Source organism: Xiphophorus maculatus, chromosome 8 (assembly GCF_002775205.1).
Source record: "Xiphophorus maculatus strain JP 163 A chromosome 8, X_maculatus-5.0-male, whole genome shotgun sequence".
NCBI classification, from domain to species: Eukaryota; Metazoa; Chordata; class Actinopteri; order Cyprinodontiformes; family Poeciliidae; genus Xiphophorus; species Xiphophorus maculatus.
In genome coordinates, this window is record NC_036450.1 from 17376564 (window position 1) to 17399494 (window position 22931).

At 37.9% G+C, this 22931-nt stretch overlaps 1 protein-coding gene across 3 annotated transcripts in view; it reads right to left on the bottom strand.

The window, feature by feature from the left end:
* Window positions 1–22931, bottom strand: part of dym (dymeclin) — a 47365-nt gene that overhangs the window by 12895 nt on the left and 11539 nt on the right. For all 3 annotated transcript variants that reach the window (XM_005798624.3, XM_023338678.1, XM_023338679.1), the window contains exons 9-14: window positions 17246–17431; window positions 16920–17098; window positions 16196–16321; window positions 15939–16052; window positions 15734–15828; window positions 12563–12662 (exon numbers count right to left, since the gene is read on the bottom strand). In XM_005798624.3, the coding sequence (XP_005798681.1) occupies window positions 12563–12662; window positions 15734–15828; window positions 15939–16052; window positions 16196–16321; window positions 16920–17098; window positions 17246–17431 (800 nt within the window). The remainder of the gene's footprint in view (window positions 1–12562; window positions 12663–15733; window positions 15829–15938; window positions 16053–16195; window positions 16322–16919; window positions 17099–17245; window positions 17432–22931) is intronic.

Genomic DNA, 22931 nt, shown 5'->3' on the forward strand with positions numbered 1-22931 from the left:
AAGTACCAGGTGACTGCTATTTTTGTCATGAAGGGGTTATTCTTGATTCATTTTCTTTAAATTTACTAAAAAACAAAACTAACAAGGCCAAATGTATGAGGATTTGTACACTATCCAAGGCAATATACACTGAGCAGTTCTTTAGAAAGGAAGAAATACCTGTCAATGCAAAACACTCAACAAGTACAAGAATTGTCTATTTTGCTTATTGTAACTCTAACAAAGCCAGCATTTGCTCAAATAATTTGAGCATTTAAACCGAAATGTACAGCTTAATAAAGACCATCAGTTTTTAAGTCCAATAGCAATGTTTCAAAGTAGCTTTAAAAAAAGGAACTTCTGAGAAAATACTTCAATCATCAATAGAAATCTTAGCAAGCTGTTTACCCACATGAACCAATCTGCTCTAAAAGAAGAACCTTTGGCTCGGGGAATAAAGATTATATCTCATCCTTTAGTTACTGTATTCATAACAATGTGTCTACAAGCCAGACAGACGCCACCATGACTAGATAAGGTCCCGTCTGCCATGATCATGGTGGCACAAACAAAAAAAAAAAAATGCAGACACCGTGGGAAAGTAAAAAACAGATGGCTATGAACTGTCAAAGTTCAGGGGAAGATAGAGGATTTCCACAAATACGACAACCGTTGTAGAAACAATCCAAAAGGTTTCAGCGAAAATAATTATGTCATCCAGAAGAAAAAAAAATCTAAATCCAACAAAACTGGTTTGCTTTATCTTCATATGACAACTTGGAAAATAATGCCTCAAAGCTGAAACAAAGCCTGAAGCCCAAATGTCACCATCATAGATTTCATATTAAAAATCAAGTCTCTATTCTGAAATTTGCCAGATCTATTCTAACCGTCTTCAGAATAGATCTAAAGGTTTTCAAAGGTTATTAATTGGCTGGGATAAACAAAGCACGTCTCACAGTCCCAACATGGGGCCCAATGAGAAGAGACAGGAATATATGGAATGTAAAATTGGGTTTTATCCCCTGGAACATGTATGAAAGTTACTACGAAATGATGAAACTAAAACACACAATAAGATAAATAGAAAAATTTGGTCTGGTTCATCCAAAATCTAATGATGTTTTAATAAAAAGCAAAACATCTAAAAGAATGAGGTGAGATGATTCAAATAATAATTAGAGTAAATCAAGTTAATGGCCAGTGCCTTCCATTAAGTTTGGAATTATTTAAGTTAATTAAATAAACATCCTGTTGGCATTCTCCCTCACTAGTCATAATTTGATCAACTAATCAAAAGGTGATCGTTCTCTGTGAGAACATAATTTGTTTTGGTTGTTTTGTGGAGATGATTCTACCCTTTTTGATCAATGTATTCTAAAACGTCGCTCTACCGAGAGTGTTACATGATAATTATGGAGCAATAGGTACACATTAAAGTGGCTGATAACTGCCAGAGAGCCCTGAGGAGTTTTGTTTCAGTTGAAAACTTCAGGGTACGTGTGCTGACGCTCTGTAATTCAAACAGGTTTTTACCTCTGTCTCACTGCATCTGTTAAGCTACACAGTAAAGTTCAAACAGACAATGTCTGTGGAAATAACTTCAAAAGATCTGACTCAGGTGAAATTCAACCAAGTTAATGTCTGAATAGCAACAAAGTTCAAGTGAATGAATGCATCTCTTATGGTTCCGAAACGTTAATGGGTCAGTTCATGTCATGTTTTTATGCTGCTCAGTTAACAACGCTATCTGCTCTTTGGCACACGTCTTGCTTAAGGTGAAAAAAAAATTCTCCAAACCTAACCTTATGCTTGAAAAATATATGGTTTGTCCTCTGACAATGATGCCCATGTTTGGTAACAGTGAGCATGTTTGACAATGAGATGTAAATAAAATAAACAATGTGGAAAATACTTATCAATGTTTTGAACTATTCATATTTTATTTATCTTAAATATTTATTCATTGTTCACATTCTTGTTCATACACCCGAGAACAACTTCAACATTCAGCAATAGTAGCCTAAAACTGAAATCAGCACATATTGCATCTTGGGCCGTTTAGAGTTAAAAGGCTTGCAGCTCAGCAGCCAAGACGAGGCTGAGAGGAGAAAACACAGACTAAAAGATCACAGGAGTCAAGAACATTGTAAGCAGCTTAGCCTAATGCAGTGTCTTTTTCATGAAATCGGTCTAATGGCTGACTAAACACAGAGCAACACAATATGTGACAGGTTTCTGTGATCATCCTGGATCTCTAGTGAAATGAACTACTGTAAAGGCTGTTAAATGGTTAAGTACCAGGAGTGTGCTGCTAATGTAAACAAGATTAAGAGTCAAGTAGATCTGAAAGAAAAGGAAAAAGCATACAATAGGCATACCGTATAATTCAGTATCTGCTGTTGCATGCAAAAATATCATTGACCCTAAGAAACACATAAACTGACTGACTAATAGTGCAATCTACTGTGAAATTCATACAGATGAAGAATTTTCCAATAGTGTGTGTGTGCATCAATTTACTGACATTACCACACCTCAGTCCTTTAGCCTTGTTGTAAAATTTAACATGCCAAAGTTTATTATGAATCTGGCACCAGGAGAAAGCAGAAACTGGAAGGAAGGAACATAAGGCAGGAAAGGAAGAAAAATACATTTGGACGTTAAAATATTTTTTCGATACTGGTCTGGAAATTGAAGAGATGAAATTCAAGACTTTTTGAGAGTGAGTAGGAACCCAATATACTAGGAAAAATTGATATTCAACTTCTAACCAACTCATGATGTAAGAGGAGCTCAGAAATGAGAGAAATCAATCAAACAGGAAATGATTGAACATCGATGAACACCTTTTCTGTTCTGGAAATTGTCTCCTTTATTTGATCTAGAATTATATGCTGAAGCAGACTTTTTAGCCCAAACATCCAGTGGTCTACACAGAGATGTTGAAAGCTACAATTTATTGTAACTTATTAACTCTAAGAGCTTTTTGACAGTACTCAGCCAGCAAACATATTTAAGCTGACATCTTTTCCCTATTTATTAATTTTCTTTTATTTAGATTGAAGTCAAAGTCATCTTTTCTATAACTTTAGAGGATAAGTTTGTGCTTGACCTCTTCTGGAAGTCTTGCAACTCTATTAAAATCGCATTCAGAATAATGACATTTTCGTCTCATGCGTGCTTCCATTTAAAAAGACTCAAAAGATCTCCGCGCGCCGCCTGCAGCATTTCAAACCTATGACCTACAGTCAAGGTTTGATTTGAACAGAAAACATTATTGTTCTGATGACCTGTTTTGACTATGGCTTTGGCGATAGCACATTCAAAACAGGAACCTGGCAAGACTGCCACAACAAACCGATGGGAAGCTGAGATTCCGTCCAATCTGGGTTATCCATCTGTAACAGAGCAGCATGTGGTAGCATTTTTTATTCCATCTTGTACGCCCTGCTTGAAAACTAGTCCTTATCTTATAAATAACTTGGCTTGCAGTGTGGCTTCCCCTTTACCCCACAACATCACACACACAATCAGCCTTTCATAAGTAGCCAGGGGATTAGGATAATTGTAAATAACAGCATTCAGTTGTGCATAGACTGTGAATTAGGCTTGCAACACAGATGCAATAATGTATTGCATTGATTTCCAAAAGCCTGTGAAGGTGTTTGAAGGCTTCACATGCTAGACATGAGGAGGCAGGGAGAAGGCAGGACAGCCAGCCATAATAAGGACTGATTGTATGTCTGGAGGCAGAGGTGGCTCTCCCTCATCTGCACCGCTGCCTAGCTAGACCTGCTCTCCTCTGTTCTGCAGTGGCAGGCCATAATTAGACAGAAAGCAGGCACACGTAAGGGAGACAACCGGGTAGGAGGAAGAGGAGGCAGAAGAAATGAAGACAGCGACCAAAATGGGAACGTACAAGACGAGGGGTGGGGGGAACTGATGGAGACGGAACGAACGCGATGAGGAGGAGACAAAAGCAGCAGAGGAAGGCAAGAGTAGGAGTGAGGAATGCCTGGTGTATTTGTTCTCCAGCTCAGCACCCAGCTTAATGAGATTAGTCTGGCAGGGGAAAAAATGCCACACTGGGGAATTCAGGTCACATGAAAATAGGCTAGCTAGACGTCTGCCTGGCCCTGCGTGCGTGTTTGTCAAGAGGATAAGATTAAGAGGTCCGTGGTCTACTTGAAACCCAGACAGGATTTAAATACGCTGGTTGCTCCTCCTTCTCCTCTCCAACTTTCCAATCTGTTCTTGTGCACTTGTTTTTACACTCTCCACGCCCCCAAAATAATGCATATCCTGAAAGGACCAGAGGACACCTGACATCTCTTTCAGTTTCTCTTCGTCTCTGTCTCCTTTTCATTATTTGTCCTTCCCTGACATTCCTTGGTTTCCAACTCAGCTGCAGAGTCAGAGTAAAATAGCCCTTAGAAATGCATCTCTCATTGAGCCGGTCCTGTTTTACTCGTTTCACCGAGTCTACAGATGCTACCAGGAAGGATGAGTCCATCCGCATGTGTTTGCCTAACACCTCTCCAGATGGTTTTGACCATTTGCGAAACATCTAATAATTGCAACGACAAGGTAACGGATGTGGTCAACATCAGCGTGTGTTTTCTAAGCTGGCAGTACATGTTTGCCTGGGAATCCTTGTGCATGAGGACAGAGTGTTTACAGACAGACATGCAAATCCCTGTAAAGCAGGAGCTGGCATCATTAAACCAATAGCTTAGAGAATCCCTGGTTGGCCACACTCATTGCAAGCTGTTGCAGGGCAGATAAAGCAGACATATTAGGAAAGAACACTGACTAAGACTGACACAAACAGAGATAGTGGGAGAAGAGACGCAGAGATGAGTCAAAATGTATCCTCTTTCCAAATTAGTACCAAAAAGTAGTTTGTTGTGAAGTAGGATGCAGCTTAAAAACAAAATAAAGTTTGAAGGCAAAAGATAAATAAAAACGAGGAAAGAGGGAAAAAAAACGCCACATGGACAACCAGAGAGGGTCAGACTGACTGAGCAGCAGCCGGCTGCCCTGTTTGAAAGTTTTTTTTAAATGGGTCATTGTCTGACGTGCATTATGGTCTAACAGCTACGTCATAATCGCACCATTTTGTGAAGCACTGTGCCCAGGTCAGCCTCTCATTACCCTCTAGTCTCACACACAATGCACAAAACGTCCTTTGTTGCACAAACACTGAGAATGAGGCAAGCGACGGCGTCTGAAACAACAGCCTCGGCTGCAACAGCAGCAGCACACTGGACCGTTCTAGGTCTAGGATCTGTTCAGGACAGGCTCTGCGTCACTGTCTGAGAAGAAAAGTTTGAGCCCATTAACAGTGTGAGACCTCATTATCACTTTGTAGGTGTCATCTAGTTGGTTGAGACTTGGATGATGGAAGAAGAAAAAAAAACAGCAGTGGGGTTAAAGATAAGAGGGATGACACCGGCCGCTGCAGGAGAACTCTGGGAGAAAAGTGGGCAGTGCTAATTGATCAGACAGATGCTGTGCTCTGTTTGCTGTGCCTCAGTCCTGAAAAAGACCAGGGCACAGCAGGGCTGCTCTAATTATCGTTTGGAAGGAGATAATCATTGGAACCCAACATGCTGTCTGCAGGCATGGCTCCCCCACTGCTCAGGAATAGATGTAGAGAGCCAGACAAGAGACGGTAGGAGGAGGAGGGATATATTTTTAATTAAAATAAGCAGGTGATGAGCAAAGTAGGTTAGCTCCATTGCTCACTGCCTTAATGAGAACTACAAAAACAAGACTTCTGAGATAGAAAGGACAGGATATTTTGATTTTACTAGAGTTTGAATATCAGACTTTGACTATTTCATAAAAAGTCTCAACAGCAAAGTTTTAAACGGAGAAGTGGCCTTCAAATGGCCAACAGTGAAAGCTGAGTACAAAAAAATAGTGTTTTTGTGTAGGGGTGTTCATGATGTAAATGGTTCCCTGGTTTAACACAACTAAATCAAATGAATGGTTTATTAACTGGATGTCTGCAGTTTGATGTTATATCAAACTGTTATATGAATTGAGTTAATTCAGCCGTCTAAAGCTGCTCTGATAGAGCAGAAATGCATTTAAAATTTGCAAAACCCTCAAGTCTTAAGGAGCTTGACACCCATGGATTGGGGTGCTGGAAGAGAGGCCTTCCAACCTCAAAAACTATACAACTCATCAATGAAGATAAATTACCAAGTAAGGAGAATGTGATTGCTGCAATCCAAGATTTTTAAATTGATGATTGAGAATGGTGTAAATAATTTTTGACATGTCATTTTTTTAGTACAACATAAATACAAATAGATTTAGTTTTTAATACTCAAATGTGATTTATGAGAAGCAAGTTTCTTGGTTGAGGTTAAAGAAATTTGTATGCAAGTCTGTATGTATAATTTTGAACTGAAATGCAGGTAGAAATAATTCTTTTTTATTTTTTAAAACCAAATGGGAACCAGGTACTCTTAGATAATTACTGTACATAGCCTGTAACTCTTTTACATTCTCTCTCTTCAAGGTATTTCATTCAGAATGTCCAGAAGCTCTCTGTGTATGCACTAAGGACTCAGTGGTGTGGTTAATTCATTGACTGATAGAAGGATGGACTCTACATTAAAAGGCAGTAAGAAATGTGACAGGGCAATGTAACATTCCTATTGCAATCAATCTGCTGTTCCTTCCAGCTAAACGATTTATGATGGTTAATGCTGACCCCTTCCTTGCACACTATGCATTAAACATCTTCCATAGCCTTGGAGAATGAGATAAAATCCATGTGGACTCTGGAAAGCGGGGCTATAAACTTCAATAGTCTCAGACAGAGAAGAAAATATACCGTGTGGTCCCACCTATTTCACAATTGAGTATTTCTCAGATTTGTCCGTGGAATGCAACTCCTAATTATTTGCGGAAAATATGCCTTTTTGCAGAGCATATCTAAAATATTTGATAGAAAATGCCACTTGCGAGGCTGAAATACCTCAGTAAAATGCAACTTGATAGGTTAATGGCTGGCATTCGCAAAACAGCTAATCCAGGATCACAATTTATTTTCCTTGGTGCCACTTTGCTGAACGCCCAAGAGTGGAGATAAGAAAGCCTCTAGATATGATCTTCCGCAGTAGTGTTAAAATAGTTTCCACTGTTTGTATTAATGCATATTGAGGTATGTTGGGTATTTGAACTGTTAAAATAGGCAGTGTTAAGTTTTTTTAAAGGGGAATATCAATCATTTGTGGATTTTAGCTATTCATGGTTGGTTGTTGTCCCTAACCCCAAATATTGGACATCCACTGTACAAGAGTCAAACTTGTGAGTTAGTCATGGAAAGTTTTTTTTTTTTTTCTTTTTTACATTCAAGCTTCATTGATGGGGCAATAGACATTAGTTTAGATGAGAGAAGTACTCATTGTACCTTTTTTTTTTTTTTTTTAAACAAAAAACAGTGCAACTAAATCTGTTAAATGTTCGTGACATGTAGGGGCATCAAGCTATGACTAAGGTACTGTACCAGTCAGTGACGTTACTGTTGTAAGTATTTGAGTCAAATGCCCTTTTGTGGTAAATTACACACAAATTCTGACAAACAAATGTTGAAGGCTATTACAAATGCACAAACATGCCCTCTTTTACGATGAAAACTACTCCTCCGTATCTTTGTCTGAATGATAAAGTTCACCAAAACAATTTCGACTCAACTATAAACTACAGCAGCTTTAATGCAAGGAAAATGGCTTTTGCAAAAATAACTGCATATCCTCGTAGAAAAGTGGCAGAATCCTAAAAGCTTTGACAATAAACAGAAGGCATAATGTTTATTATCTGTTGATAAATCCTCTGGCTCTGCTGTTCCCCTTAAACAAGTGGACTGGTGCCACAAAGCTAATGCATGCGTCAACTCTGGCTATTAAAAAAAGATCACAGATTGTGACTCAACCGGGACACATAAACACATAGGCTGGGTGGTCCATGGGGCTGCTGGCAGTGTGTGTTTGCGTGTGTGGGTCCGTAAGCGTGTGTGTATGTGTGTGTGTGCTTGCAGGATCCTTCCCAGAAATGTGCAGCAGTAAACAGACTAAGAGGCAGAGAAGTAAGACAACCATTATGACTGGCTGGGAGCATAAACAGAAACACAATGCAATTCAATCCAACACAGAGGGTACATCTTTCTTTTAATGTTTGCTTGTATGTGCAAGCTCGTTCTGCGATTCAACGGGGGGCCATGAAAGATCCTCTGCTTTGACCGAGACCCTCTATGATGTTACCCGGGGGCCTCAAGAGGCCTTAAACCCTTCACTCTGTCTTCCCTGATGCTAACCAGATGCAGCGGCACCAACACATTCAGAGAGACAGGGGTGTGTTCAGTGTGTATATGTAAGAGACAGAGACCAAGACGTTAGGAGACGAGCATAAAGCGAGCAGCTTTAAGCCAAAGCTTAGAGCGTTTCATGATGTTTTTTTTCATATCCTCCTCTCAGACTCTCCCTCGTAAAGAGAGCAATTACATGTCCAGGACAAACCCACATTAAACAAACATTAGTTCTCTCTGCAGAGCCAGACTCGGCCAAATTACATTGTTTCCAGATGCCTGTCACAAAAACACATTTACACCCACCCTGAACCCTCCTCCAATCCCTTCCTCTCTGCACCGCCTGCCAGCTTCTCCTGTTTCAATTGTTCTTTTCTCCTCACATTTTGACCTCCTTTATCTCCCTCTGTAGTTCCCTAAACTTCCACACCTCTCAAGTTTAGGCGTGGCTTTGTGAACAACTCTAGAGGAGTCTGTTTTCAATTACGCCGTCACAACCACTAGCAGAAGATGAGAAGAGCCCTGGGATGGAGGAAACAAAGGAGCTGGTATAATGAGACAAGGGGAGCTTCCGTCATGTGTCACATCTGCCAAACCAGTGATAAGCCTCATTCAGAGCTTCAGCTAATTACAACTGCTCATATAAGAAACATTATGCATGATGTTTCATAGAAATCTTATATCAACAAGAAGAATATTAGTCCACAACAGTTATAAACGATGTCGTTTAAATTAATTTTGGAACATTCCACACATAAAAAGACAAACAAAAATAATCCGCTACATATTTTTTCTACAATCCTATTTCTTTGACATTATCAAAAATAGCTTTGCATTTGTTTTAGATCTTGGAAATAATCAAAACGTTTATGAGCCAAAACACAAATGTCTAAAATTTGCATGTCTTGTAGCCTTAAGGAAGACTGTCAATTGTTCCATATAAATATTCCTCAACAATGAAACTTATAAAACTTTGTAGGATCTTGATGATTTTACTAAAAGTTTCTGCTGTTGCAAAAAAATATTATTTGAATATATTTGAATTTGTTCTGTTATTCCTAATATAACATGAAACTTCGCTGATAATGATTTCTTTTTTTCCTTTCCTATTGCTCCTTTCAGATCATCCTTTCTTTAGGGAATGGGACTATGATGCAGTTTGCTCCTAACATGACTAATAACTTAACTGCATTGTTTTGCAATTCGGAATAAACTGGAATATACGGAATTTAATTTTAATCCATTTTTATGTTTGAACTGAAGTGGCAGTACAACATATTTCACTAAAATCTGTTTATTTTGTAAAGTGCCCCTGAGACAACATTTATTTTGAATAAAAGACAACAAGATGAATATAACAGTGGAATTGAAATCTGTGGTCTTCTTTTTATATAATGAAAACAAGTGTTTCCTGTAATACTCACTGAAAGGCTAAAACAACAACAACGTTACAACTACAAAGCAGAATCATCTCATTAGTGAAACATTTAAATCATGATTATTACCTTGGCTATTTGTCACTTCTATGTTGTTTTTCTTACCCGCTATGATGGAGGTTAAAAGACACCAACATTTAGATCAGTCACAAACACGATGCACACAGCAGCACTAAAGTTTCTGAAGAATGCTTAATTGCTTTGTTAGTTGTAATAATTTTTCTTGTAAGATGAAATCAGAAGATGCTTACGAATTGTTTTATTTAAATCATTATTTTCATGAGAAAGGGCTGTGAATCCTGCAAAACACTTGAGATGACGAGCAACAATAGAAATTAGATTTTCAAGGAACTTGGGCAACATGATTTTTAATAAAAAATGTGTTTTGTAATTAAAAAATGTCTCAGATACTGGAATGGTACAATTTATGAATTAGCATCAGGAAATTGTGCACTGCTATAAAGACTTTTACAGAAAAACAAACAGCATTTCAAAACATTTCCATTCATCATAATCACAAAGTTTGAGTCAAGTTGAAACCTTAGTTACAGCATTAATCATCATGAGTCAATGAAGGAGCCAACCATTTCTAGGAGCTGCCATTGTCAGGTGCCACACCTAAAAACCGCTCAAACCTGACATCACAACAGGCTGAGTAATTTAAATTTTTAGATCTTTACCAGAAAGAAGCCAAGCATGAGAAACTCTCCTGAGGCTGTACTTAGAAGTGCCTTCTTAATAAGCAATTACCATGAAAAGACATGGGTAACAAGTCAGGATTATGAAAACAAGAGAAAACATAGTTCTTATTTCACAAGAGCCATCTGCTGCATCCTCTTGAACAGAACAGAGGCAATGTGAGAATAAAAAAAAGAACAATTCTTTTGATTATTGAATAGGCTACATTCAGTTCTCCAATTTCATTACTAAGAAGCACTCCATAACTGCATTTATTTATTTATATTAATTTCTGCTCACTGGAAACAAATTGTGGAACAAACAGAAATCGTAAGAATCCCAACAATACTAGAAGTAGTTTTTGGGGCAAGTAAACATCATCATATAAAATTGAACATTGTCACAATAAGTCAAAATCCTGATGATTTGAAAGAAAATTAACCACAGTGAAAGGTATAATATAGTGGATGGTGTTTCTCTAGTAGTAGGCAGTTCTCCATTTACTATTTAGGTATCTGAATTTCATCGAATAGAGAAAGCTGGGAAAAAATGCACTAAAAATAAAACAATTACTACACTTCTAACTTTCAATTTATGCACTTCTTTGTGTTGGTATTTCACATAAATGCCTAATAAATTGCATCAAGGTTTATGGCTGTAACATTAAAAGTTCCAGGGTGTGACTACTTTTACAAGACACTGTATGTTTCTGTTTTGTGTAAGTGTGTGTCCGTGGTCTGAAGCCAAACAACACATGGTACTTTTCATCAGCAGATGTCAATATGCCTCTGGAGCTGGAGAGTAGACATGGGAACCAATGTCACATATAGTTGGTGTAGACTAAGCTGAAGGATAACAGCTGCATCAGAAAACTTGATCGACTCTTTTCTAAGTCTGTGACCCAGACTGGAAGTCAGACGCTTTTCAAGGAAAAGACAACTCTTGCAAAATTCCCAAGAAATATGCTGAAGATTTGCCACACACCCTTGAGCAACACACTGAATTTTTGACAAACGCACCAGCACTGTTGTGCAGATGACCCTTCACTTTGACTTCTTGCTCCATATTCACAGAGTTGCCTCATTTCTCTAAACGGATATCTTTAGCACAGCAAAACTTGCGTGTTTTCCATTGCTACCCGTAAACAGTGCTGAATATTGTTTGAATGCGATTAAAAACAATGCCTTGTTTTTAAAGGCATTACAAACAAGCCTTCTCAACAAGGCTGGTAATTGCATTACATGTGCTCATGTGCTTCAACATGTGTGCTGACATGATTTTGTACAGAGCCTCATCAGACAGACACTACAATAAGAAAAAAACAACCAACATAAAAGCAACATGTCCACGTAGACACACTAAATTACCCTGAAGGCATCTTTGATAATAGGTGTAATCATATGTGTCAGTCATCAAAATTTCCTCATCTGTTGTGTCCAAAATTGACATAAATGCATCATGTACTTGCTTGTAGGTATTTTAGTAAAAATGCACCTAATTGGTCAGTAAAAGGTTGGAATAAAATGCAATGACAGGAATTGTGTCTATAAATTCTTAATATCAAATGTCAATGTAGCATATTGTGGTTCTGCTCTGAAGACCAATGGCGAGTTCTCAGACATGTTAATGAAATAGTCAAACTCGGGTAAATTTAAGTAATTTCTTTTAAGTCATTTAATTAAAAAAACGACTGTTATAATAAATATGCTATTTTAATTAGCCTGGATTTCAAGTGCTTTGCGCAGTACTAAGAGGTGTGCAACTGGAAAACCAGGATTAAGCATCCGCTTAATTTTCCCCAACTTGGAATATGGGATTCTAACTTCTAGAAGTACAAATTTAACACATTATTATTTCTCTACATCTTGCTGAAGAAAACAGCCCCCATGTTCTTCTTTATATAAATATTCACTACACTCTGAACACCATATTGCTTTTCTAGTCATCCTTACATATTTTCCCAGTTAAATGCCTTCCTTGTTCCACTAATGTCTTATAAAAAATCCCAGCACCTCACATTAAAGGGTCACACATGTCTGTGTCAAATTCCTGTTTCTTATCCATGTAGACATAATTCAGCAGCTATTAATAAACTTTATTCCCACTTAGAGAAAGTGTGAGTGTGTATGTGTGCTTTACTCACGTAGTCTGGCAAGGCTACGTTGTCGCCTTGTCTGCCTCTTAGAGACTGTGTTGCCTGCTCCAAAACCTTGTTGTGCTTTTTGGAAAGCAAAGCAAATAAACTGATGGGAAAAACAGAGAGACAGAAAGAGAGACATAAGACTGAGAGCTCCAGCAACTGATGAATGGTACACCAAGTTAAGCACAAAGGAGCCAAGTAGCCAGCTGGAATGTTTTCCGTTTCTGAAACTAATAGATGATTAATGCTGAAATGGTAGTCTTCGTTCTCCTTTACAAGCCAGAAGCCTCCCTTTAAGATAGATGATTATTGAGACATGACTGTTTTTATTTCTAAATGAAGCTTTTCAAAAGTAATTATTATTAATGAGTCTTCAAAGTAATCCAGACTTTCTCATGGGATGATTTTGAAATTACAGGAGTTGAAAATCTACAAATTATGATTACTCCTCTTAAGGCGACTGGACCACAGTACACATAAGGATAATGTATGACTACATGGGTGCAGACATAAAGCCAGTTTGATGGAGTAACTTTGGGTTTGAGTAACTCAACAAACATTAAAAAAAAGCTCCATGTTTTACTGTTTTTTCTCATTTCATCTATTTTTAACATTCAGGTTTGTAACATTTGTGGCCCCAGGAGAGGTCAAACCTTTAATTTGCATTCCAAAAGTAAAATTTACTCTATTCCACAAAATGCAAAGGGCAGAAGAAACACAAAGAGCGCTCTGATAAATCCCACTAAAGACCCACATGTTCATCTGTCAGCACAGGAAATATACACATGCAAAATACCACCGTGGTCTTGATCCAAGAAAATTGGCTGAATGAAGGAACTGGATCAACTATGTGGAGATCTCCCTCTCATCTCCAGATCTGCTGCTCAAGCCTCTATTAGAATCATATAAAGACCTGTTGTTCTAAACTATCTGGGTTTTTTTCATTTCAAATGACAGACCACCAACCAAGCTCCATCTGGTGTGTTAACATACAATACTGCAAGATGACTAGTTGATCTGTCCCCACTTCAACATAAACTGAAGCAGTGATGAAAAAAGACCTAAGATGTTTTTATGTAACTTAAGCCTGAAATGTTTTTTTTGCAATGTAAAAAAAAAGAAAAGGAAAACTGGTACAAAATAGATTAAAGCTTTTATAAGAGTATACAAATAAATCCACTACATCTCAGTAAATTAAAATATGTGATCCAATGAGGCTCATTTGTCAGCTTAACAGTATCTTTTAAAAATAACATCTAAGCATGTACTAAAGATATTTTTAATTAAGCTCACATTTCTGAATTTAAAGTGTTTAGTTGGACTGATGTAACATTCTAATCTTAAATACTGTTTTCACCAGTTGTAAGCAGTAATTAACAGGAGTAAAGGCTGAAAAACATCCGTGTGTGTAATTAATTTAAATAATGTGTTCCATTTGCAGAACTGAATTACTGAAATAAATCAACTTTTCAATAATATTCTAATTTATTGAGATGTACCTGGATTTTATGAGATGTTGGCAAAACTACTATATAACTTGGCATTGTATCATCTCCAGATCTGCTGCTCAAGCCTCTATTAGAATGACAGACTCCGATTCAATTTTCTTACTTCATGAAGTCTGAACTGTTGCTAACCTACATCACAGTGCCACATACTTGCACGTAGTCTGACGCCAGTCTCCATTGTTTTCCAGATACTTTTTACACAAAACAGACAGAAGATGCACTGCATTATTTTATTTTGCCTGATTCCTATCTTTAGCCAATGGTGACCTGATTTGAGTCTACAGATGCATAAGCTTACATAACAGCATTTCTGCAAGGGAGCAACAATGGGCATAAAATAATAAGGAAGGCAACATCAACAGCAGGATCTAAGATTCTCTCTGAGGTCAGATGTGGGGCAGAGTTCAGTGCACTCTGGCTGACATTTGGTAATTCCTGGCAGGAAATTCCCTTTATCTTGCAGCAGGCCAACCAGCTAAGCCCAACCCAAGCAATCACACTGATCATCATCATCAGACGTAGTCAGTTGCTTTACATTAATGCTGGGCACAAGTGTACACACAGACAGTTTTCCTCTCAGTCTGAAACCACCAGTCACAGATAGGGACAGAGACACAGGCAGCGAGATAAGAGGATCCTTGAATTTGCGTGAATGTGCGCACGTCTTCAAGGAAGGAAACGTTCTTTCCCGTGTGCCTGCAGTGAACAAACAGCCATGAATGACCTGATGTCACTGAGTGTGTGTGTGTATGTGCTTTGGTTTGGGCTTCGTCCTCTTCAGCCTTCTATTGAGGCCCTTCGTGCAGAGAACAATGTTATGCAACATTAGGAAAACCAAGGGAGAGACTCAGTAGCCTTTGTCAGGTAGCAAATTACATTTTAAGACATTAAATATGAAACTTTTAAAGAATAAATGTGCTTTTGTTTGAATTGAAATATGGGCACAGTCCTACTTAAAAAAAAGAAAAAGAAAAGATTAACGTCAACATTAATCGTTTTCAAGTGATTATATTGTTTGTTTTGGTTTTTTGTCCTCCGAAGAGTTTTTGCAGCGCTAGTGGCTCCTACTAGCCACTAGCTAGTACTAGCCACTACTAGTGGCAGACAGGACAGGGGCGAGGAGAGGGGGGAGGACATGAGGCAAAGGTCGCCGGGTCAGGGAGTCGAACCCGCGATGTCTGCGTCAAGGACCAAGGCCTCCAATTGTGAGGCGTGCTAACCCCCTGCACCACCACAGCACACCCCAAGTGGTTATATTGTTGTATAATCTATCCATGCATTGGCTTTGCATGCTTATGTATGTTTAATTACTTAAATAAATCCAACAAAATCTCCAGTGAGTTCTCCAAGTTACACTAAGTTTTAGAACATAAAATCACTTTTCAGAAATTGAACTGCAGACCAAAGTAAAAAAAAAAGGAAAAAAAAGTAATATCTTTTTTAAGTGTTTTCATTGAATGAAGCATACCCAACTGTGATTTTCCTTAATGTTTAGACCCCTATTTTGTTTTTTAAACTGTGCTACAGAACATTGCATAGTGCTCTTAGTTTGGGACATAACCTTGCTGTATATGTTGACTTGTAAAACAACACCACACAACAAGTCAACCAGATATTTTTGGTACAAACACCATAACACTCCTGATATGTCTAAGTATGCACTTACCTGATGATGCGCTGAGCGGCGTACTGATGGAGACTCCGAAACTGGGCTGACATGTTGGCAAGTGCAGCAAGACAATTGGTGTGTAGGTACTTATCCTGACAATGCACACAACACAGCAAAGAACCAGTTCACTAGATGAGTACTGACTGAGTTCTTTAGTATAAAATCTTGTCAAAAAATTTATTTGTGTGCGAGTCTCTTTTACCCTTGTCCGTGTCATGTTGAACTGGATGGTGCGAATGACAACCAGGATGAGCAAACTTCCAAGCGAGATCTCTGTCAGTGACCTCTCTGTGTACCATGAAATGTTTTTCAACACCTGAAAGACGACAAGGGGACAGCTGTGACACGCGGCTGCTGAAAACTTTATGAATGATTGACTTTAGTGCCAGAAAGCAAAGATTTCTTTTCTTCACTTCCAGATGTGAGCTGTGGCATGCACAATAAAGTGTGTCTACCTACCACCTCATGGATGGAGCGATTGAAGGCATCGTCCTCCGTAAGAATAAGAAGAATAATAAGGGCCATGTAGACATGGTGGGAATTTCTGTCCTCTACGTGGTAAAGGATCTCGAGGATGGGCAAAACCTGAGAAAAGATTGAGAAAGAGCTCAATATTTACACATAAAGCTTTGTAAAATTAAGTGGTATAAGGTAGAGTCAGAAAACTGATCAGCTAAAGGCCCTGGTCTACAAATAAATTCCAGATCAGACTAGAGCTGGGAATATACAGATATACAGTTATCTTCAGAAAAAGTGACTTAATAGGTTCAAAATAAATGACTCATTTCTTGTAACAATATAAATTCATGCTGAATATTTATTTTAGAAAATTCCAAACAATTTGGGAACATCAATGGAGAAAGAAAATCCCAACGTTGGATCAAATATCGTGTTTGAAAGACTGTATACTGTGACATAAAATAACTGGCACTGGTTCCTACCGACAGAAAGAGCACCATCTGTCACTGCACACACCTATGCCTGTTTACTGAACCATAGTGTTTGGTCATAAATCAAACAATATCACCTCTATACCAGTTAGAACGGATAAAAAAATTACAAAGGCACTCAATGACACTAAAATTGATTTTTAACCACGGCTGTTCCTTCCACCTTCCTGAAAATATCTAACTGCTGGAATATTGATAGAATAAGAGGCATTTTATAGCTTCCCCCCACCCACCAGATTGTCCATGTCAGTTCTTGACAGGATGTACGTCCTCATGTTGGTGTTCTGGTGGAGCAGGGTGTAGAGCAGCAGAGTGGCCTGGTCGGAGCGCTGCTGCTCACACAGAGCGGTGTACAGGCTGTTGAAATTGATCTGGAAAGTGTGAGGTGGCTCCACAGGCAGCGACGATGTGTCTACAGGAGGAAGGGTAAATATTGTGAGGATTACTACCAACACTGTTTTACTGCCATCTGGCACGAGTCATACGAGTGCTGTGCATAAGAGTTTTGAAGCTATACAGCAGAACATAGCGAATATCTTGTCTTTCGTACAGTTATTACCTTGTGTATTTCTGAAACAAGTGATAGCCTGGCGGAAGGGGTTGGGCCAGTCAGGTCCGTCTGTTAGATTGGCCAATACCAGCAGAAGCAGGAGGCTCTGATTGGATAAAGGTAAAAGATTGTTGTCCTGGTCTATCCCGGCACTATTACCAGCTCCACCAAGAGTGAAGACACTCCACAGACCACCTAGAGAGAAAGAGAACAAATAGCACCAAGAAATATTTATCAATAGATACAAGATGTAAACATTCACACAAAGTTGATTTTTAGGATATATTGAACCATTTGAAAGAATTATATTTTACTGTAATGCTTTAATTTAATAAAAGAGAGAAATAACCCAATAAAATTGTAAGCACTTCAATTTGATAGAAAAGGGTCTTCAAAAAGCAAACTGTTTTGGATGAAATACAGAGACACAAGTCAAAGCTAAAAAGTGACAAGAGGCTTTATGGGTTTTTTTTTATGAAACTTGTTGACTAGAACTGACTGATTTTTAGCTAAATCAGATCCAACCAGCTATTGAGAAACCCCCAAATTTTACCTTTCTTTCAATTCATAAATATATCAAACCTAATTGCTAATTGATAGTGTTCAAACCAGAAGACTCTTTGGTGCAGAATTTATTACTGCAAGAACACTCAAAGATGGCTATTTTCAGGATCGGTATAGAGTTTAGCATAACGTCAGAGAAAAACAGAAGAAATTGTTTTGCCTTTTTTTTTTTTTAAATTAAGGAAACTGTAGGTTGCCCCAAAATATACATAAATCCAAGATGCTCACAACAGGAAGACTAAAAAATATATTTTGAATGAATAATTAGGGAAGCTTATCAGTGGAAATCTACCTGGTAATTTATCAGGTAAGCCATCAATCAAATGGAAATGTGTCAACTTGATGTCCTAAAACAATCCTTGAATTTCAACATACTAAATAGGGAGCTTTCTGTTTTTGGAATAATGGTAAAAAGCAAACTATTTTAGAGAGCAAGATTCTTTATTCTGACATTTTCTCCACTTTACATACAAGTGCCACCATACCTGCAACAGAGTGAAGGTACTGATGAGGATGATGTCAAAAGTCAAATCGAAAAGAATGAAAATGGTAAATAGTTTACAGTCAGCTGACATTAAGAAGACTGTTTAAGATCTTAAAGGATCTCTTTGTGAAATAAGCGGATAAGGGGAAATCAGGCTAAAATTATTCATAAAGTGTTTTGTCAGCAAACTGGGTATGAACTTAAGAGGCTATTGTTTTTAAAATGCTCACTATTGGCTTCTCATTGTCAATTAGGACACTAATGGGCTTTAGTCAAATATTTAGATCCCATTTTTACTTCTCAGGCTGGATTTTGACAGCAAAACTGGATTTAAGGACCAGTAAGACGTAACAGATCCAACTTAGTTCACAACTTAGTTGAAGTCAGGACTGCTTACAGGCCTGACTTCAAGCAGGACTGTAAGCAGTTACAATACAGTGATGTGATCCAGTAAAAATATGCACAATTACTTTTTAATAGAACATGCACTCTAACAAGCAGCTTTTTAGTGCTTGGTATTTTCAAACATAACTAAAGCTCTTTTCACGAACGTTTCCACATTATGACTGCAAATACAAGCCTCTTGTTAAAATGCCTCTGCTTTTCATAAGTCAATCTTTCAACAAGGTCATGTCCTCCAATAATACCTGCTGACATAAATGACACTGGCATTGAGGGTCCTCTAAGTGGGAACAGCTATGCTGGTTTTAGATGCTTACACCTACTCACTGCTCTCTCATAAACTCTCTTGTTAGCTCAGATGTATGACAACAACAGGACTTTAAGGTCCGTTAGGCAATTTACGTACACTGAAATATCAAGAAGACATCTCTGTATGTGAAACGGGCTTGAAATAAATGTTCAGACATTAAACTAAAACCTTTAAACAAATAAGCAAAGAGAATGATTCCACATATACATGACAAAGGGGTAACAAAAGAAAAATTTGATAAATATTATATTGATCAAAATATTTGGTGCAACTCTGTTATTATATTTGCCATTGGTTTCTATTTAACAGCTTAGACCAAGACATTAATATTCATCTGGAGTCATGCTTCTTTCCACATGACAAAATCCAGTTCAATATTTACTCTTGTTTGGTTTTGCCTGAGGGAAGTCTGTCACTTGAGCTGCTAAACGACCTATTTTCCTCAGTGCTACATCATAAATTGTGACAGCGTTGTAGCAGAGTAGAATGCGTGCAGGAAGCTTATAGATATAATTTTGTTAAAATCGGTTCTGAGTCGGAGCCAGACATGATGCTGCGAGACCATCAGGTGTGAAGGAGTAAAGGTGCAAACACACATGTAAATAATGAGATGAAAATCTTCCTAAAAATTACATAAATAGCAGTGAAGGCTGCTAGAAATAAGTGTGTTTTGTCACATTATTGTTAGTATGACTTTGACGAAGGACTATTTGCACTCAGACTGATGTAATCACAGCAAAAGGAGGCACAATGAAGTCACACAGATCATTTCACAGCACCTGAAATTTGAAACAGCATAGAGAGTGCCTCAACAAAGAGAAACTGGAACTGCGGGACACACCGAGGGTGAGGATATTTGTTCTGCTCTGGGATCAGAGACACAGACGTCAGAATTTGTTGCAGAGTCACTAAACCGCTGGCTGTCCATGTCAGGCATCACGAGAAGCATGGGAAACATGAACACCAACGTACACAGATGACTGTCTCTGGCTCCAGTATGTCTACCTCAACTGCCTGCACGACCAAACAGCATGGAACCAGTGACAGAGCGTTATAGATCAAGCTACTGGGTCTGAGACAAAGACAAGAGGACTTGGTGCCATCTAGAGCTGAAAGCTGGAAAATCAGAACACATATCTGTGTATATCACTAAATGCACACATGGAGGTATAATACTTGACCTAATTTATTTGCTAGCGTGCCCTTTAAAGTGATTTTATGTGAATTCAATTCTAGTGACAAGGGAAAGAAATTCCTATCATATCTGGGCAAGAAGACATCTGACCAGAAACAGGAGTGAGAGAAAGGGAAAAGGTGAACCAATGAGAGTGCGGATGGAGTCCTGTTCATCAGATCTCTGGCACCAGAGTGACTGGGCCAGCGGTGTCAGGGAGCCCAGTCTGGCGGCCACGCTTCCTGCACACACACGCTTTATTTCACCTTTGTGGGTGCTGTTTTGTTATCCGTCTGGCTTGGTGCCCTCTCCCTGTCTGCCTGCACGGCACATGAACTAAATAAGGTTACAAAGCTTAGGCTGTAGGACGGCATACAGGAGGAAAGACGAGTCAGGAAAAGAAAAGTAGTGATACGATGAATGTCAGAATTTGGGAGTATTGACGACAACTTATGATGAGACAAAAAACAAACAAAAAACAGAATACTGTTGGCATGGGATGTTCAAATTGTGGTTCTTGTTACCATTTCAACATATGACATTTTGCATCTGCAAATGACAGCAAAACTTTCTAGACTGCAACGTTTTAGGTACAATGCATTCAAAGTCAGATTACCACTTATGTATGTCCTTTATCCTTCCAGCTGACATAGAGCTCAGTGATCAATATCTTAAAGCTTAATAAATCTCAATCAATATATTTAACACTGATGTGTTTTTTAATCTTGTGCAGATTTTATATCAAGGTAAACCAAGGTTTTAAAAAGTCAAAGGTTTTGAAACTGCTAAAACATTTTGTAATGCTGATGTTCCTACAGCCTAAAATCCCTTTTAGAGATGGGATAGAAAGTCAGAATGACTTGTTTTCTGTGGCTCAATGAATCACATAGTAAAACAGTGCATCCTCCACCTCCCCTGCCCTTGATGTGGATTGCCTCCAACCTGGCTGAAAGAAGGTTTTTACATGCTTCTTTGCCCCAAGTGACAGAAAAATTCACTACTTGGACCACTGTTGGAGAAAAACATAGAAAACAGGGTTTGGAAACTAAAATAACACACAACCAAATCACTTGTATAACGATAACTCTAATAAAACTATAGTTGACAAGCAGCAAGTTGGCTATAGATCATTGGAAAATATAAACTTCAGTCAATTGGCGTGTTGCAAGTTCAAATTCAGCTTCTTCCACCACACAGCAAAGTTTCTGTAATTTACCGATTGAGCATCAAGGTTTTAAAGCTCTTTTAGGCTACTGTTTGATTAGAAAGAGGTCATATTAGTTCAGTGTATTAACTGTTTACAACCAGTTAATCAGTCGGCAGCAGGTTGACCACTGGAGCTGATAATCTGACTTAACAAACTTGTACATTACAGCTTGGTCTTCTTGTGTTACTGGACAGAGCAGAATGTTATTCACAATAAAGACTAGACAAAAATATCAAATGTAATTGGTGTTTCTAAGTTTTTGCTTTAGTCAACATCCAAATTATTACAATGTATACATATGGTAATACATACACTTAAGTCCAAATTCATTCATACCCAAGTAGATTTAGCTTTAAAGTACTCTTTAAATATAATTTCAATTTCTCTCATCTGACTTGCAATTCTGCTAAAGTTTTGGAGTAGCCAGAATCACCACTTGAGAGCTTTATGTTAGAGTGATTTCCAGGAGACCTTCCAACCTCAAGCACCTGGAATTCAAAGGAAAGTCATCAAAATACCACTGGAAACATGCAAAACGCTTGTCAGCAAGAAGACAAAATGTAAACATAATTTTTTTTTTTTTTTAAATCATTGATGCTCGTTTTAAAATGACATAACTTTAGTGAGATGCACATCTCATTCCCCATCACAACGAACCTTCTTTACAATACGGTAATTTTAAATCTGCCAGGGGTACAAATGATTTATGCTTAAGTTTATGTCTTAGTATTTTGCTTAAAAGCTAATAATTATATTTTTTCTCTTGTAAATATAAAATCATAATGTACATTTTGTACATTAGTGTCTTATAGTATTTGTAGTGTCTTATAGTATTTGTGCAAATACTATGATATCATGAAACCATCTTATTTTTACTAAAGATTATAATACTGTGAGAACTACATGTTGACTAAAGGCTAGACTGTAGGAGATTGAAGTAGTTTAGATGTTTACACTATACAAGTTAAAATCTTGAGTATTCTCTGCAACAGTAGTAAATACGCACCAAAAAGCAGAGTTCAATAGAATACAAGGCCGTCTATTCTTAATGAGTCTAAGTTTTAGGTCATTGTGTCCAAATTAAAGTTTTATGTAATCTCCTTGTGACTGTAGAAAACCTTTACTCTAATTAAACAACCAATCCTAAATCCCATCTCCCATCTAAATGTTAGTGAAAATATTTCCATTACATACCATTTCAGTTCAAATTAAGCAGACATAAATATTGGTAATATTTACTCAATGTCTGTTTTTTTGTCTGTTGTAGTTATTTAAAAAAATAAGTCCACAACAAAACAGTGGATAAAATGAACACAACAGTAAAAATAAACTAGGGTTGGGACAGATTGGCAAGACATTAAACTATGCTGCAATACAGGCAGAGGAGTGAATTTCTGGTGGACAAACACAATGTACCAATTCTTTACTTGCATAACAGCAAAAGAAACAGAACATCAGAGCTTCAGGCCAAAGTCTTGGCCAAGCATGAGGAGAAGAAACACACACGCATATTCCAGAGATGCAATGATTATCCAAAACGGCATGCTCTCTACT